This window comes from Pholis gunnellus (assembly GCF_910591455.1).
Source record: "Pholis gunnellus genome assembly, chromosome: 5".
Taxonomy (NCBI): Eukaryota; Metazoa; Chordata; class Actinopteri; order Perciformes; family Pholidae; genus Pholis; species Pholis gunnellus.
The window spans coordinates 13116392-13131731 of NC_136531.1; the positions used below are offsets into that span (position 1 = coordinate 13116392).

General features: G+C 40.3%; 2 protein-coding genes across 2 annotated transcripts; one reads left to right on the forward strand and one right to left on the reverse strand.

The window, feature by feature from the left end:
- Window positions 1-235: 235 nt before the first annotated feature.
- LOC306696098 (phosphatidylinositol 5-phosphate 4-kinase type-2 beta-like) lies at window positions 236-11262 on the forward strand. The gene is made up of 10 exons (XM_079159608.1): window positions 236-840; window positions 3809-3906; window positions 5110-5206; window positions 5323-5475; window positions 5823-5969; window positions 6872-6910; window positions 7326-7439; window positions 8368-8629; window positions 8876-8979; window positions 10064-11262. Exons 1-10 carry the CDS (start codon window positions 697-699, stop codon window positions 10142-10144), a joined length of 1239 nt encoding a protein of 412 aa, XP_079015734.1. The 5' UTR covers window positions 236-696; the 3' UTR covers window positions 10145-11262.
- Window positions 11263-11969: 707 nt separating this feature from the next.
- psmb3 (proteasome 20S subunit beta 3) lies at window positions 11970-14935 on the reverse strand. The gene is made up of 6 exons (XM_079159610.1): window positions 14819-14935; window positions 13503-13687; window positions 13118-13225; window positions 12798-12975; window positions 12279-12373; window positions 11970-12198 (listed from the first exon to the last, which is right to left on the reverse strand). The coding sequence occupies exons 1-6, from the start codon at window positions 14819-14821 to the stop codon at window positions 12150-12152; spliced, it is 618 nt and encodes a 205-aa protein (XP_079015736.1). The 5' UTR covers window positions 14822-14935; the 3' UTR covers window positions 11970-12149.
- Between the last annotated feature and the right edge of the window lie 405 nt (window positions 14936-15340).

Sequence of the window (15340 nt, forward strand, 5' to 3'; positions counted from 1 at the left end):
GATTAAAAATAACAGTTAAGTGAATGAATAAAATATGAAAACTCCAACCAACAAACATTTATCAGATTGGGGATTTGGACAGACTTGGTCTCGGTATCTTAGCCCTCAACCCTTGGCTATACAACCCATCTACCCTCCAGGTCCTGGTCCAGATTGAGGTGTGGGAACCCCTGTAGTTCCAGCGGCGGCCTGCTGGGCGCGCTGTTGACCGTTAAGAGCAACACAGACGCCATCTTGAGGAGACCCCGAACTGGTTGGTGACTGACAACAATCTCAGGCGCATCATGATGGGATTACGCACCAACAAGTAAAACAGCATCACATCAGTTCCGCGTTGCGCGCGTTAAAGGGAAAGGAGAGGAGCTGTCCGGCGTGTGTTCAACTCTCCAGGTTTTTTATTTTAATTTTTTTTTTTTAACGAGAGAGGCTGCTGTGTAGCCTGATGGCCGGCTAGCTGCTCTCTGGACTCCACCGCGGCCTGCTCGGGAGGAGGAAGGGTGGTGACGGCGCACAATGCTCTACCGCTGACTCCCAACAAGACCCAGAGACTCGCTGCGAGTTGGACGACGAGCACGATGCACTTATAGATTTTTTTTTAGACGTCCTTAAACTTTTTCCGAATCTTTGTGTTGTGTGTAGCGGCTGCGAACGACAGTGAGTGCCCGTCTTGCGTACCCTGAATTCCCAGCCTGAGACATGTCATCCAACTGCACCAGCGCAGCGCCTGTCAGCGCTAGCAAAACCAAGACGAAAAAGAAGCATTTTATAGGACAGAAAGTGAAATTATTCCGTGCGAGTGAGCCCATTCTCAGCGTTTTAATGTGGGGTGTCAACCATACGGTAAGTGCGTCTTAAATGTCTCGTGGTCGCCAGTGAGCGGTTTGTTTATGCTGCTGTTTTGATTTAGCTAGCCTGCTAGCTTGTTAGCCAGCTGCCCTCATCTGTCAAGCCAGGTCTGATGCTCTCAGTCGACCACGTTAAATGTCTCGTTCCACGGATATTAGTAGTGTAGCTTGGTCAGAGACCTGCTGGCCGGGCTCTGTACCGAGCTGCTCGTTGTCGTACAGTGTGCGGCTAACTGCTGATTTCTTCGATAGCTAGCAGCGGATTGCTTTGCCTGAAGCGTGCGTTTTGCAGGGGATTTTGATGTGTATCGTTTTTTTTTTTTTAAGTCCCTGCAGCTGTGGAGTGAATATCAGGCTCGGGCAGGTTGTGCGTTTTCACTGACAGCGTAACGTTAACAATCTGCCACCATTTGGTGTTTTTTTTTTTTTTGGAGCCAAGTCGTGAGCTGCGGTTGCTGTAGCGCAGGCATGGAGTGGGAGGGGTGTGCCACCAGCCAGGCAGCTGGAGCAGCAGGTTACACAGATTTTCAGCTCCCACAGCTGCAGACAGCAGCCTGCCCCATTGTTTAAATAAACCTGCTCCGATGGTCGGCGCATGCATCCAACTGATGCAAGTTAGTTGCATCACACAATCTCCCTATAAATAGCCAGCAGTAAAAAAAAAAAAAAAAAACATATATATATCACATTCACTTTTGGCCGAGACTGCCTATGGGCTATGTAAAGCACGGTGAGGGTCAGATTCGACGTCAGTGGATGGATGTTGAGTTGCACCAGCAGCAGCTTGCTCTTCCCTAATGTGCAATACACATAGTAACTGTTTGGTCACACTCTGTCACACAGTTTGATTGATGCATGAAAAAGCAGCTTCTCAGGTGTGAGAACTTTACATCCAGGGTTGAAACTTTTTTTGATCTGCTCTGAGTAAAAGCACACCTGTATGAGTTTATAGCACACAGTCAGGTGTAGTTTGTTTTTAAAGCACACTGGCGCTGTTTTGATGAAGTTACAGTGTTGTGTGGTGAACTGACTCCTCTTCCAAACATTAATGTCGTCTTTATGTAATTGGTAATAATTCAAAGGTGCGTAACAGCCACTGCAGATGTGAAACTGTGACACTGGGAATGTGTTTGTGTGTCTGGATCAAACCACGCTGTTTCCTGCAAGACGTGATCCCAAACACTAGCTAGCCTGTTATTAAACGAGATGGCGATATACTGCAAACAACCAAGGGATTAGGGAAGCAGCTAATGATATGGTTATCGCTGCAGCATCTCCAGTGGGTGAACTTTGGCAGTGGGCGTGTGGGTGCAGCTCATCGGCCTGGTGATTTGAGGTGTGGGTGGGAAGCCGATTCAAGACATCAAACAGACTTCTCATCAAAGTCCTCTTCTTCCAGTCAGGAGTTGTATGCATTTTTAATAGTGCCCTCGCTGTTATGCTGCAAGACTTCACTTCCACACAGTGTCAGTTAGTGTTTGGATGATGTACTGCTGTACACTACCTGTCTGATGCGGCTTATCCCTTAGTTTTTTTTTTTTTTTATGTCCACAAATTATCGCCCAATGAGGTTCATCAGAGCTTTAGGATAACGTAATCTGATGTTTATAAAGGACACAATGTGTTCATAGAAAACCTTACATTAGAAATTCAATAACTGCTTGTTTTCATACTTCTCAAAGTTATTTTTAGATGCGTTCAATTCATGCAAATGAACAGGCCTCCACTAGGAAGCTACCTGACTGACTGTTTCCTTTATGACAACTTAACTACTATATTATATAGTATATTAACTATACTCCTAGTGTACAAACAACAACCGTTTGGAATGAAATGGTTTAAAAAAAGTATAAAGAAGATTCTTTTGTTGTTGTTTACATTGTGAATGGGGAAGTTACAGCTTGGAATCAGATGATATTTAAGTCGGGTTGGCTGTTTATGAATTTATTTGTGTGTAAGTGCGCTCGCTAAATATTCTATCAAGCAGCTGTTATACCGGTAGCATATTTAAACTGCATTAATGCACCATTAGGAGTTTGAGAAGAACATATATTAAATTGCCAAACAGCCCTGCCAGGACCGTGTACTGCCCCTTTACTGCCCATTTTAGTATCACTTCACAGTTACTCGCAGGCTCTGGGGTCGTGCTGTTTCTTTAGGCTTGTATTGCTGTTTACGCGATAATCTTCAAGGACATTTCATCTTAGCGCTCCTTCAGCGTGAGCTTTTGCCCGGGATGAGTGTCAGCAGATAAGATCAGAGTTGTACGTGGATGGATGCGCAATACAACACCTAGTATTCCCATATTTAGCCTAATGGCTGTCTTATTTTATATGGATTATCTTAAAGTAATTCTAATGGGAAAGCATCATATCCATGTAGAATTATAACTATACAACTATGGAAACACTTTGAAGATCAGCTTTTATTGTGACATTGTTTAATAAGTGTTCATAGTTTGCTTCTTCAAAAGCCCTCTGTACAAGAATGTATAAATAATAGATTTTTTTACATTAGTTAGGTTGTGATGATCACATTGTCAGCATTTTTGTTAATGTCCCATTCTTAATTTATAATAATGTTATTGATTAGAATGCAGAGTTAATGGTTGGTGCTAGTAGTGCTCGTTGGGTCTCATGCGACTGACGATAAGATATTGTTTTTGAATACTGGAGCGTGTTGCAGGTATTCACAGCTCTGCTCTTATGATGAGCATGTTCAGTACTTGAGGGCAAAATGAGATGCTGTACATATTTTTCACAGTTGTATCTTTATCATATGTTTAAAGGCACATCTGGATTTTAGTATTTCGTGTCTGTTTTGAGCATAATTTCAAACTGTGAAATCGCAAAAGTCCATATTGCTGCTTTGATTTCTTAATCACAGAGTCTGTAAAGTGGGAATATCAGCTTCGGGCTCTTGTCTGATCTCTCTCTCTCTTTTTTCTCTCTTCTCTCCCTCAGATTAACGAGTTAAGTAATGTGCCTGTACCAGTAATGCTGATGCCAGATGACTTTAAAGCCTACAGTAAGATCAAAGTGGACAACCACCTATTTAACAAGTAGGTACATCACAGCTTATGCACTGTCAGCTCCGTCCGTTAAACCCAACGGCAGAGTTCAAAACACCTGATGTAACTCCTGAAAGTCCACTTTCCATCTCTTTGCTCAAACGCTCAAACTACAGATTATTTTGCACTCATCAAATCCCATCACAATACAAATTGAGACTTGCTCTGAATGGCCCTAATATGTTGTATTCAGAATGGATGTCACTAACAAATAACATGGCAATGACTTCACCAGGAGTCCTAGCAATACAAATCATTGCTAAGGCAGAGAGTAGCGCGTGATGACCTCCAACAATCAGAGAAACTTACCCTTTTGGTCCCGAACTGTACACAGGAGTGGACAAAATAACGTGAACAATAGATAAGCAGTAGTGTTTGTAGTCTGAGGTTAGCGCGGTCACCGTAGCGGACTCTGCTACAAAGGTGAGTCCTATTAGGTTGCATGACATTTAGTGGTAGTTGTCTATGTGTTGATCACAGCACTGTCGGCTATTCTCACTTTTTGTTCATACAACGTATCTGCTCTCTTTACACATTAGATAATCCTGTAGCTTCTTTGATTAATGCATCTATAGTGGTTTGGTCTGTTGCCCATTTACAGTTGCTTTGAGAACGTGCATATCAAAGTCAAACAACAATAACAGCAACCCAAATCTGTTCCATATGATATGATGAGAAATTTAACTTGCATTGCAAATTGCTTTTTCAGCATAAAAGCAACCGATATGGCCAAACTGAATTTGTGATTTTGGCTGCAAATCCAATTTCACATTCTAGCGCGATAATATTTTTGGGGTGATTTAAGGGTTTCGGTTGGCAGTATGGATGCAAGTTCCGTAAAGTGACTATTTACACACGATTTTTACACATCTGTCTTCAGCCTCACATGTCGGGAAAAATGTCATATATTTAAATGAGGTGTTGATTAAAAAGCCAGATGTTTACTTTACTATTTTATGCACTTTAAAATGTTCTCATCCTGCAAATAGGCAGCATCTAAAAGTAGAACAAATGCATTTAAAAAGTAGCTCCAAGCTGTAAATGTCATCTCTGAATTGTATTATTGTCTGTGCACACAACAGCAGAAATGTTTTACAACATTTTGCAAACTTAACAATCAGTCTTCTCATTTTCAGTAAAGAGCCTCTGAGCTCCTGTTTTGTTGACTGACTGGTTGTGTCTTTTACTTGTCAGAGAAAACCTGCCTAGTCGCTTTAAGTTCAAAGAGTACTGTCCCATGGTGTTCAGAAACCTGAGGGAGAGGTTCTGCATTGATGACCAGGACTACCAGGTAAGTCACTGCGATGAATGAAATCTAAATTATTTCAGAGGAAAGAGCTCTTGGGTAATTTCTACTTTGACGTGAGAATATAACTGGATGATCTTGTTGTTGTTTTTTTTGGGCAGAACTCTCTAACGAGGAGCGCCCCACTCAACAGCGACTCCCAGGGTCGCTTCGGCAACCGCTTCCTGTCCAGCTACGACCACCGCTTTGTAATTAAAACGGTGTCGAGCGAGGACATCGCTGAGATGCACAACATCCTAAAGAAATATCACCAGGTAGAGGTCCCTTGTCCCACCACACGGGACATCCAGAATCAAATGCCTTAGATATCTGTAATGTGCTTAGATGTTGGGTTTGAGTATTAGTTATTTCAGACACTATTTAATCTAAATGTTTACTGTTTGTATCGATGGAGTGTAGGAAAGACATTTCGGAGCATTAAGATGTGCTTCCTTCATTTGAATCTAACGTTACTCATGCATGTAAATGATGCAGAAGTGTTGAAATGGTGTGACTGTAGAGCAGTGCTGTGTCCGGTTTTAATCAGTTTTCATCATGCTGTAGATTTGATTCCTGACTCCCACTCTCTCGGCTTCGGCTCTCCTCCCTTCATTGTCTCCAGTTTATAGTGGAGTGTCATGGCAACACGCTGCTCCCACAGTTCCTGGGCATGTACAGGCTAACAGTGGACGGGGTGGAGACGTACATGGTGGTGACCCGGAATGTATTCAGCCATCGCCTCACCGTACACCGCAAATACGACCTGAAGGTACAAACATCAAAAATGTTTCCAGGATAAACCACACACACACACACACATACAACTGAATACTATTAAGACTTGAATCACACATGTGTGCAACAACATCTGTCTCTCTGTACATCTGTAACCGCTCTTTGAATTATTTAATGAAGGGAAAATGTATAAATACATTATCAATTTAATTGAAGCAATGTCTGACATGTAAAGCATGTAAGCAAGGAATAAATGGAAAAAAGATCACAACATAACTTGAAAAGGAATTATAATAAAGAGAAAATTAAATTAGGTTAAGTTTAAGAAATCATTTTACTGCTGAAACAATTAGTTGATTATTCCGTAGTGAAAATCACTAACGAGTTTAATAATCGATTATTTGTACAAGTCAAGCAAACATTGCTAAACATTTTCTCATTCCAGCTTTCTCTGTTTATATAATTGTGACTTTAATATCTTCTGATTTTTGGCTATGAAAATCGATTAAATTAAAAGTAGAGTCAGGGCACTGCAATTTTTGTCGATTTTATTTAGTTTTTATAAAATAAAAATTGTTTGTTCAATTTACTGCTCAAACGCCTGATTTTGCTGTGATTCTGCACGAGGAAGGAAATGGGCATGCTATTAAATTTAAATACTCTCGTGGTATAATTAGCAGAAGATTACAAATCCAGCTCATCTATAAAGAATTCTGGGTTTGTGCTGAATGTTACAGTGATCCTAAATAAATGCCTCATGGAATAAGCCTCTTCTCCTGTTAAGTATTCTCTGGAGAAAATCTTACCGCTCCAATACTGACAGTTTAGAAAGACGCTGTCTGAGATAAAGTGGGTAAAATGCACCAATGCCTCTGATGTGTCTTGAGCTGCTTTCGATGAATTCTATTTTTATTCTCATTTTCTCTCCTTTTGTAGGGTTCTACGGTCTCAAGGGAAGCCAGCGACAAGGAGAAGGTGCGTTTTATTTCTGTGCAGTGACGGCTGCTGACATGATGGGACAAATATAAACTCCCTTAGCTCACCCCAAAGGCAAACCTGTCCAATGACAGCTAAATTAAGCAAGTTTTAAGTAAGCAGATTTATTCTATTAGTACCCTTTTGCACTGGCCTTGTGTGGTCAGTGTGTCGTTGTACTTGTTTTGTTTGTTAGTATGCGCTGTAGAGCACTGACAACTATTCACTCTGATTTGTTGGAATGGGACGTTATCTGTCATCATTGGAAGACCATTTATTTTGACTTTATCTCGATGTATTTGTCATAATATTACATTTATGACTGTAATTGTAACACTTGCATGTGACCTCTAATCATCCTCATTAACAACATTTTTCCTACTGTTTGCTGATTAACGACTTCTCCTCTCTTCAGGCAAAAGAACTCCCGACTTTTAAAGACAACGACTTTCTGAATGAAGGCCAGAAGCTGCAGATAGGAGACGACAACAAGAAGTACTTTTTGGAGAAGCTAAAACGTGATGTAGAGGTAAGAAACGCATCCGGGTTTTCATCTTGTCAGCTGTAAAAATGTGCATCTTGTTGTTATTGTTTTTAATTATTATTTAATTAATTTGGGTCGAGATGGTTATCAAACCTTAAAACTTTTGTGTCGGTTGCACCGAGCATTGACAATCGTCAAATACAAAAGGTGGGATTTGTTCTTTGATTTCCATTAGAAATGTTTACTGTACTAACTAGACTACGCTATTTTCTTTAAACATTTATATTCCTTGAAGTAAAATATATTAAAAAAAACATCTTGGTAACTCAGGTATTGAAACATTTTGTACAAATGACTGGTTGTACTGCAATACACAGATCTATTGTCCACAGCAAGCTGAACGAAATTTTAATGCTGCCTAATTATAGATATGATACCCATTATTACATAAATGATTTGTTTATTTAACATGTTCCTTTGCATACATGTGCCATATTGCTTGCTATTTCAATCTAGGGCTACTCAGAATTTTCTTTTTTTTACATTCAAAGCTTCTATTGAGGTTTTCAAATAAAGCTTTGAATGTCTGTCGTCGCTGTTTATGACGTCATCGCCCGTAAAACAGTGGAAACATAAAATAATTCTATAAATGTAATTTATGGTGCTGGCAGATTTTATCAAAACATTTTGACTTTCGGACTTCACAACGCTCTGGCGTTTTTTGAAATGTTCGGATCACTCAAGTCTGAAACAATTCTACGCAGCCACCACTCAAAGAAAAGCTGGTCAGCATTCAAATGTCAATTTAGAATTTGAATGTCAACGATATGAATGAAGCTTCAATCTGTTATTTTATTCATAAACAAATGTTCTTCAGACCTGTATGACCGAGAAACACCCAAAATACAGACGTGACAACGAGGCATTACATTGAGTGTTATGTGTGTGTTGTGTGTGTGTGTGTGTGTGTCAGTTCCTGGCCACTCTAAAGATCATGGACTACAGTCTCCTGGTGGGAATCCACGATGTGGATCGGGCCGAGCAGGAGGAGATGGATGTGGAGGGCGTGGGAGAGGACGAGGAGTACGAGAACGACGGGATGGGCGGAGGCGTGCTCACCGGCTCCTTCGGCACGCCCCCCGACAGCCCCGGAAACCCTCTCAACTGTGGAGGATTCTTCGGCCCCGGGGAGTTCGACCCCTCTGTGGACGTTTACGCAATCAAGAGCCACGACAGTGAGGGTCGCCTTTGACTCAATTAACTTCGCTTTATATTAAGCATTGGCAGCTAATTAGATGACAACTTGTCTGTAAAGGAAGAAAGAATTTCTATTTGTTTAGTTTGATTAAGAGCCCTCAAAACTAAGGAGTAGTCAGTCAAAGCTGCCGTCCTCGTACAATAGAAGAAATGTGTGTCACAGATCAGCCGTTATCTATTTTCAGGTGAAAGTAAAACCTTGTGATGTGGTGTTCTTGTGCTAGGTGCTGTGAAGAAGGAGGTGTACTTCATGGCTATCATCGACATCCTCACTCACTATGACGCGAAGAAAAAAGCTGCACATGCTGCCAAAACTGTGAAACACGGGGTGAGTGTCAATACTACATCATGCTCCATCCCTCTATGGCTACACATTCAGATTACAGAGAATCATTTAAATTATTCAATAATACTTTATGCAAAATACCTTCTGTAAAGCAATACATTATTGAATAATTTCATATTTATTTAATCATTAAAACTCAATACAATCACATGTGACCTCAGCCTCCCAGCCAGCTAACCAACCAACCGGCTGGCTAGCTAGCTAGGTCCAGCTAGCTACAACAACTAAAGAGAAAGACGGTGGCTGCGTTCCAAATCTTGTACTTTTTCTTTTCAATTTTAGTACATACTGCCTCTGCCATTAGAAAGTATGTACTGCAAGTATGCATTCAATTGGGACATACTACTTCGTGAAAACATTGAGCCAGATAAGCATGCATGCTTGCGTACGTCAAAATGCGACCGGAAGCAGCAGGACATGCATCTGAATTAACTAGCGAGCTGCTACTGCCAACGCTGGCTCTTCAATTTAATGCTAAGTAATACATCTAAGCTCATTGACAGGCTGGTGAGGTAGCATGTGTAGCATTGTTGAGCTTAATAAAAGGAGAAGCCAGTTATTGTGTTGTACCTGTTTGTGGCTGGTATTGTTTTGACTGTGTGTGACTCATTGTGGTAAAACGTGTTCCTGTAGAAGCCTTCTGTAGCAGGAACTACCACAGAAAAGGTTATTTTTCTGCTGTGATCATCACAAGATGGTCTCTAGTTGTGTTTGTTTCAGCAGCAGCGTCTAGTTTTTGATTGAGAATAACTTTAACAATATTAACAGGATTTAGCTGGCTACAGTTTGGTGGCTGAGCTTGTTTAGAGAGACTGGAAGAATGTGATTGACAATTAATAAACTATTCCATAAAGAAGTAAAAATGAATCAAATTTCATAACAATTAGTGTGGTTTTCATAATCATGAATTAAGTTTTAATTATTATTATTATTATACGGCCCCTGAAAGTGCATTTTACTCCATGTAACACAAAAATGTATGGAAATCAAAAGTATGAATGATCTTACATTGCATGTTCGTCGCTCCATCTATCTAATGTTGTACCTTTTTGTTTGTGTTTCTTAGGCGGGGGCCGAAATATCGACGGTGAACCCGGAGCAGTACTCGAAACGATTCTACGAGTTCATGTCCAACATCTTATCATAGACTCATCTCCCAGTCCAGCCAGTCACTTTCTGTCATAGATCTGTCAAATGCCACGCACTTATTTCTTTTCTCCTTCACATCAGTGTAGGTCCATCTCCCCCCCCCCCCTCCACCTCTCTACGCCCAGAAAAAACCAACAACTACCAGTGTCCTCCCACAGCCAGCATGAGTCTGGCAGGAAGGATGCACCGCGCCTGTTACATTGTCCCACACACACACACACACACACCCCACCATCACCTCCCCGGCTCCCTCATCTACTAGCTGACTGCAAAAACTCATGAAACCACTCACTGAATTCGGAATGACATCCCGATAATCTCCCTGTTCTTTTTTTTTTTAAATATTCTGCCTCCCGGTTCTCCTCAGCCACCTTATTAATCCTCACGCCAGCACGGAAACTGTCTCACTAATGCCTTGAATGAGTGTGTCAGCTTCAGCAGTTAACAGTCCGTCAGTACAGTCTCTTTGGTTTCTGTTCATGTCGTTGTTGTTATTATAATTTCTATTAGACACACACACATACACACACACACACACACACACCGATGTAAACAACTTGCACAGATGCTGAATGGTCAGATTGCATGACAAACACTTTGACAGTTGCTATCAGGCTTCTCTCACAGTACCAACAAAAGAATCAAAAGCACTGCTGACAAATTGGAACAGGGGGTAAACACTTTAATATATAATGGTGTATTAAGTAAATGAATGCAATATCAAAAATGCATGGCTGATGTGTACATGAGACTCCACCAGTAAGTTGAAACATCAAACCACTGAACTTAGCGTCTGAGTGTTATGACTTTAAAAAAAAAAAGAAAAAAAATTGGTGTTTGAATGTTACGTTGCCATATTGTTTATGACTATTTTTGAAATTTGAACCGTGAGCTTGGTGGAGGTTGGTCAAAGAAAAAAAAAAATTCACATAAAAAGGGGAATTCTGCAGCAAATACTTGTTTTATTACCATAATGATCATTTTTATATCTTGTTTACATTAATGTAGCAATTTTGTGTTTGTATACAGTATTGTTTTGTTACCAACAGACATTAGAAAAGAAAAAAAAGGTTACTTGAAAATGATTCATTGCATATTAAAGGGAGTTTTATCTTGTTTTTGTTTGGCTATGCTGATTTCTTCAGTGACTATGTACCTCACTGTTTGACAAAAAGGGTTTTATTTAGGTCACAAGATAACTGAGCTATCTCCATGGCAACTGACCAAACTCAATCTACAAAGGCAGACAGTGAGACGCAGTTACAAACTTTGGAAAAGGCGTGTAAGTGGACCCGGGGTTAGGCTTTTTGTCCAAACACCAGAAAACATCTCTTTACGCAATAACATTTCCCTGAACAGTTATAAGGTTATTGATATACTTCAGGGGCTCCCAAGAGATTTTAGAAATAAAGTATGGGTCAAACTCCATAAATGCAGTATTCTACATTTCCCATAATGCATTTTTTTCATTTTCATCCCCTGCATGGTCTGAGGGCTCAGAATTGACATGACTGGCCCCTTTCAGGCTTTTCTTTGAAAGAACGTTTGAACGATCGCTACATCGTTTTCTGGACAAGTGTTCTCTGCAGTGGGACATGTCGAGAACCATTTAATGGTTTCTGTAATCTCACTACTCTTAGTTTTCAAACTGGTGTACAGTCCAAGCTAGCTGTCATAAAAAGTATAAAGAAAGGTTTTAAGTATTTTCAGGGCAGCAAACCTTGCTGATGTAGTCTCCCTTGAATTTTTATTTCAGTTGCCAAGCATGTCCTGGTTTGGTGCAGAACCGGTGACTTAACACGATATGTAACGTGAATCAAAGATCTGAAAAGTGATGACAATGTAGTGCAATTTCTTCCATCAATAATATCAGTCAAGTTCTTTGTTTAAACCTATGTTCATTCATTTATTTATTGAAGAAAAAAAAAAAGACAATACAAGCATTGTTTATCATTTGTATACAAAACATTTGTGTTGGTGAAGTGTGGGGAGAAACAGAAGCTCTAGTCCATCCTGGCTTTCAGGGTTCGTGTGGTGATCTTGTCTTTCTCACTGTAAGAGACAAGAAAAGGCTGTCAATCCCTGAACACCTCTCATTCCACCCAACCCTAACCGATGCACACTGTACTTACATGACATGTACAACGACTCCCATACCAGACACTGCATCTCTATCAACGGCATTCAGCATCGCCTGTGAGATGGTCTCAAACAGGTCCTCTGGTTCCTGCGTGATCAAACACATTTCTCAAATAAACACTCATGAATGTTTAACTGAAGAATATCTGAATTCTAGGTAGAACTCACATACATAGCTATGCATTAGCCTCTACAGTGCAAACAAAATAAACAGACAATGACGATTTCTACTCCAAGTTGAACTTCTTGATGAAATTGTCAGCTGTGTAAAGACAACATTGTGATCTTGTTTATCTCTGCCCCAAAAGTTAGAACGAACAATTTACCAAAACCGTAAATGGAAGCTACTAGTAACTACATTTACACAAGGTTTCCTATTATCATGTGGGATCCTGCAAACATATACTTTGCGATGGGCAATACTCATTTGCACATTAGCAAAGTGGTAGTAACTGTTGTTTGTGTCCAGCAAGGGACCTTAACAGTGACCTCAAACTTCACTCACTACTTACCATGTCTGGCTCCCACAAAGACTCACACATGCCGTACATCTGCTCTGAGCAGGTGCCACTGACAACAAAGTCTTCTGTCACCATGGGGCAGCCAATCAAATCCAAGGAGCAGATGAACGGCTCTGAGGTTTTGGGATCAAGTCCGGCAATCACAGGCTCGATGTAGTATGGCCCAAACCTAATGAGAACATCACATATTAACCAGATATTCTTTGACCTTCCATGGAGGTAATTATGCCAACGGTATGCCGTCTGTCTGAAGCTTACAAGTTGGACATGGGTCTTGTTTAATGGGTCTATATTAACTTTGGTGCTCTCACCTCTTTTCATACAGCAGGTTGGACACCATGCTCATGAAGGTCTTGGGCTTGATCTGGCGACCCTCCTTCAGCTCATACAGGTTCAGTCTGAATTTCAGCCTCTGGGATCTACACAAAAAGCAAAGACACCATTGTTCCCGAGACATTTTACAACAAATGATAAACTTTTTTTTAATAATCACAAAGAACACAAATTTAACTTACTTCCTAGCGGTGACTAACCGCATAACTAATACCACAGTTTCCCCTTAATATTTCGTTATGCCAATACATAAGATCTGAAAGTAGTCAAAGTACTTTCGTATACGCGTCATAGTCATGCCCTGGTGGTGGAAGAACTGTTTTGCCACTTTGAGAGAAAGACGTGAAGGTTAAAAACACTCACACTGTCTGAACGTCAGTGGCCAGTCCAGCCAGCCCGATGTACAGCTTCTCTCCCATGGGGAAGATCTTCTGGAAATCCGTAGTGACCATCTGAGCCTGAATGCCAAATCTCCGGTCTGCTGCTATTGCCACACAGTTCTTCCCCCGCATGGCCATGACGGCCCCTCCGTTATAGGACATAATAGACTGGATGAAAAAGGACAAACGTAAGATCAATAGATTCGTCAATTGACAAACATTTTAATCAGCAACCATTGTGATGAATCAATTTATTTTCAATTGTCATTTTCAGCTAAAAAGACAAAACAATTTTACACTTGTTCTGACATTTAACTGACCAAACAATCAATTGATGCTATGAGGCAAAGAGAGGTTTAAAAATACAAGAATCATAAAGAAAATAAGAACCTCAACCACAGGACCGAGGTATTTGTAAGAATACTGTAAATATATTCTGTAGGCCCATGTCTATTATACAAATAATGTGAAATATATTTTTGTTTTCAAAATACATCATGATTCAAATTGATTTCATTAGGTTTTAAATAGAGCACGTGCACATTTAATTAATCAGGGTTACGTCTTACCCACATGTGCAAGTAAGCATGTAGAAGTACTTTAAAATAACGTTAACTAACAAAAGTAGTAATTGTAAAATAAAAGGTGTAGTTATAGGACCAACAATGGACAGATGTCTGAAATATCGCGCGTGAGACTTTTGTGAATGCAATATTTAGATGAAAAACGTTACTGGATTGTCACTGTTGTGACAGTAGCTCCACCTTATCCAATGCTAACTAGCTAGCGTTAGCCATATTAAGTTGACGGTTCAGCTCATGAAGATGACACTGTTCCATCAACACGTTAGCTGATGTTGACACAGACGGAACTACAACGGTTTAAGCTTACCCTGGGTATACAATCAAGATGTCTTTAAAGTTAATTAAGGACAGCATGGTAAGCCACCGGCACTGTACACAACTCAACATTAGCTCGTGTGCAGCTAACGTTATGTTAGGTAGCTGTTTAACTAAGTAACGTTATTTAGCTGCACAGCTATCGTCCGCTACTATAACAATGTATTCTTCTGAAACTACATAATTCATTAATCAAACACAATCATTGTCTCTTTATAGTCGTTACGCGTTAAATGTGTTTCCAGAGAATTGTTAGCATGCTAGAGATGTGTATGCGCTAACTGTTAGCTAAGAACATTAGCTTAGCCAAGCTCTTGTTCTCTTAGCCTTATTAACTGGTTAATTGGACGATTTTGACCTCAAAACCATTCGCACGTGATCTGATGTATGGCGCTCTTACCATCGTGAAGGTGTTGCGGTATATTCCTAAATGCTAGAACTTGCAAACTCCACTTCTTCTTCACTATTATGAACAGCTCGTTGGTTTCCAAGAGTGACTACACGATTTAGAAACAGAGATCAGAGTAACGTGATTCTCTCACGTCATCGCTTTCACAGAAGCCTATTGGCTGGATGAACAGTACCGGGTGCAAAGCGCTGCTGTCATTGGAGGATATCGGCAAAGGAGAACGGTGCATGCCTAGTTTGTTCGAGGCGTTTTAAAGTGAAATTAAAACCGGGAGGTGTCTTTCAATTGTTAAAGATGCTTTTTAATACTGGATTGCAATTTGCAGTTTCCATTCAATTGTTAGGCGTATTTGTATTAAATATTTGAAATGTTGCAAAAAACAATAAATGAGTTAGGTGCGTTTCCATCAACTGATCTGGAGCAAATTAACTCAGTTATAGTGTAGTTGTCAGGAGTCGGCGCTATAGGCATGGCTGTAATACGGCAATAAAGTTAGTAGAAGAAGTAGAGGTT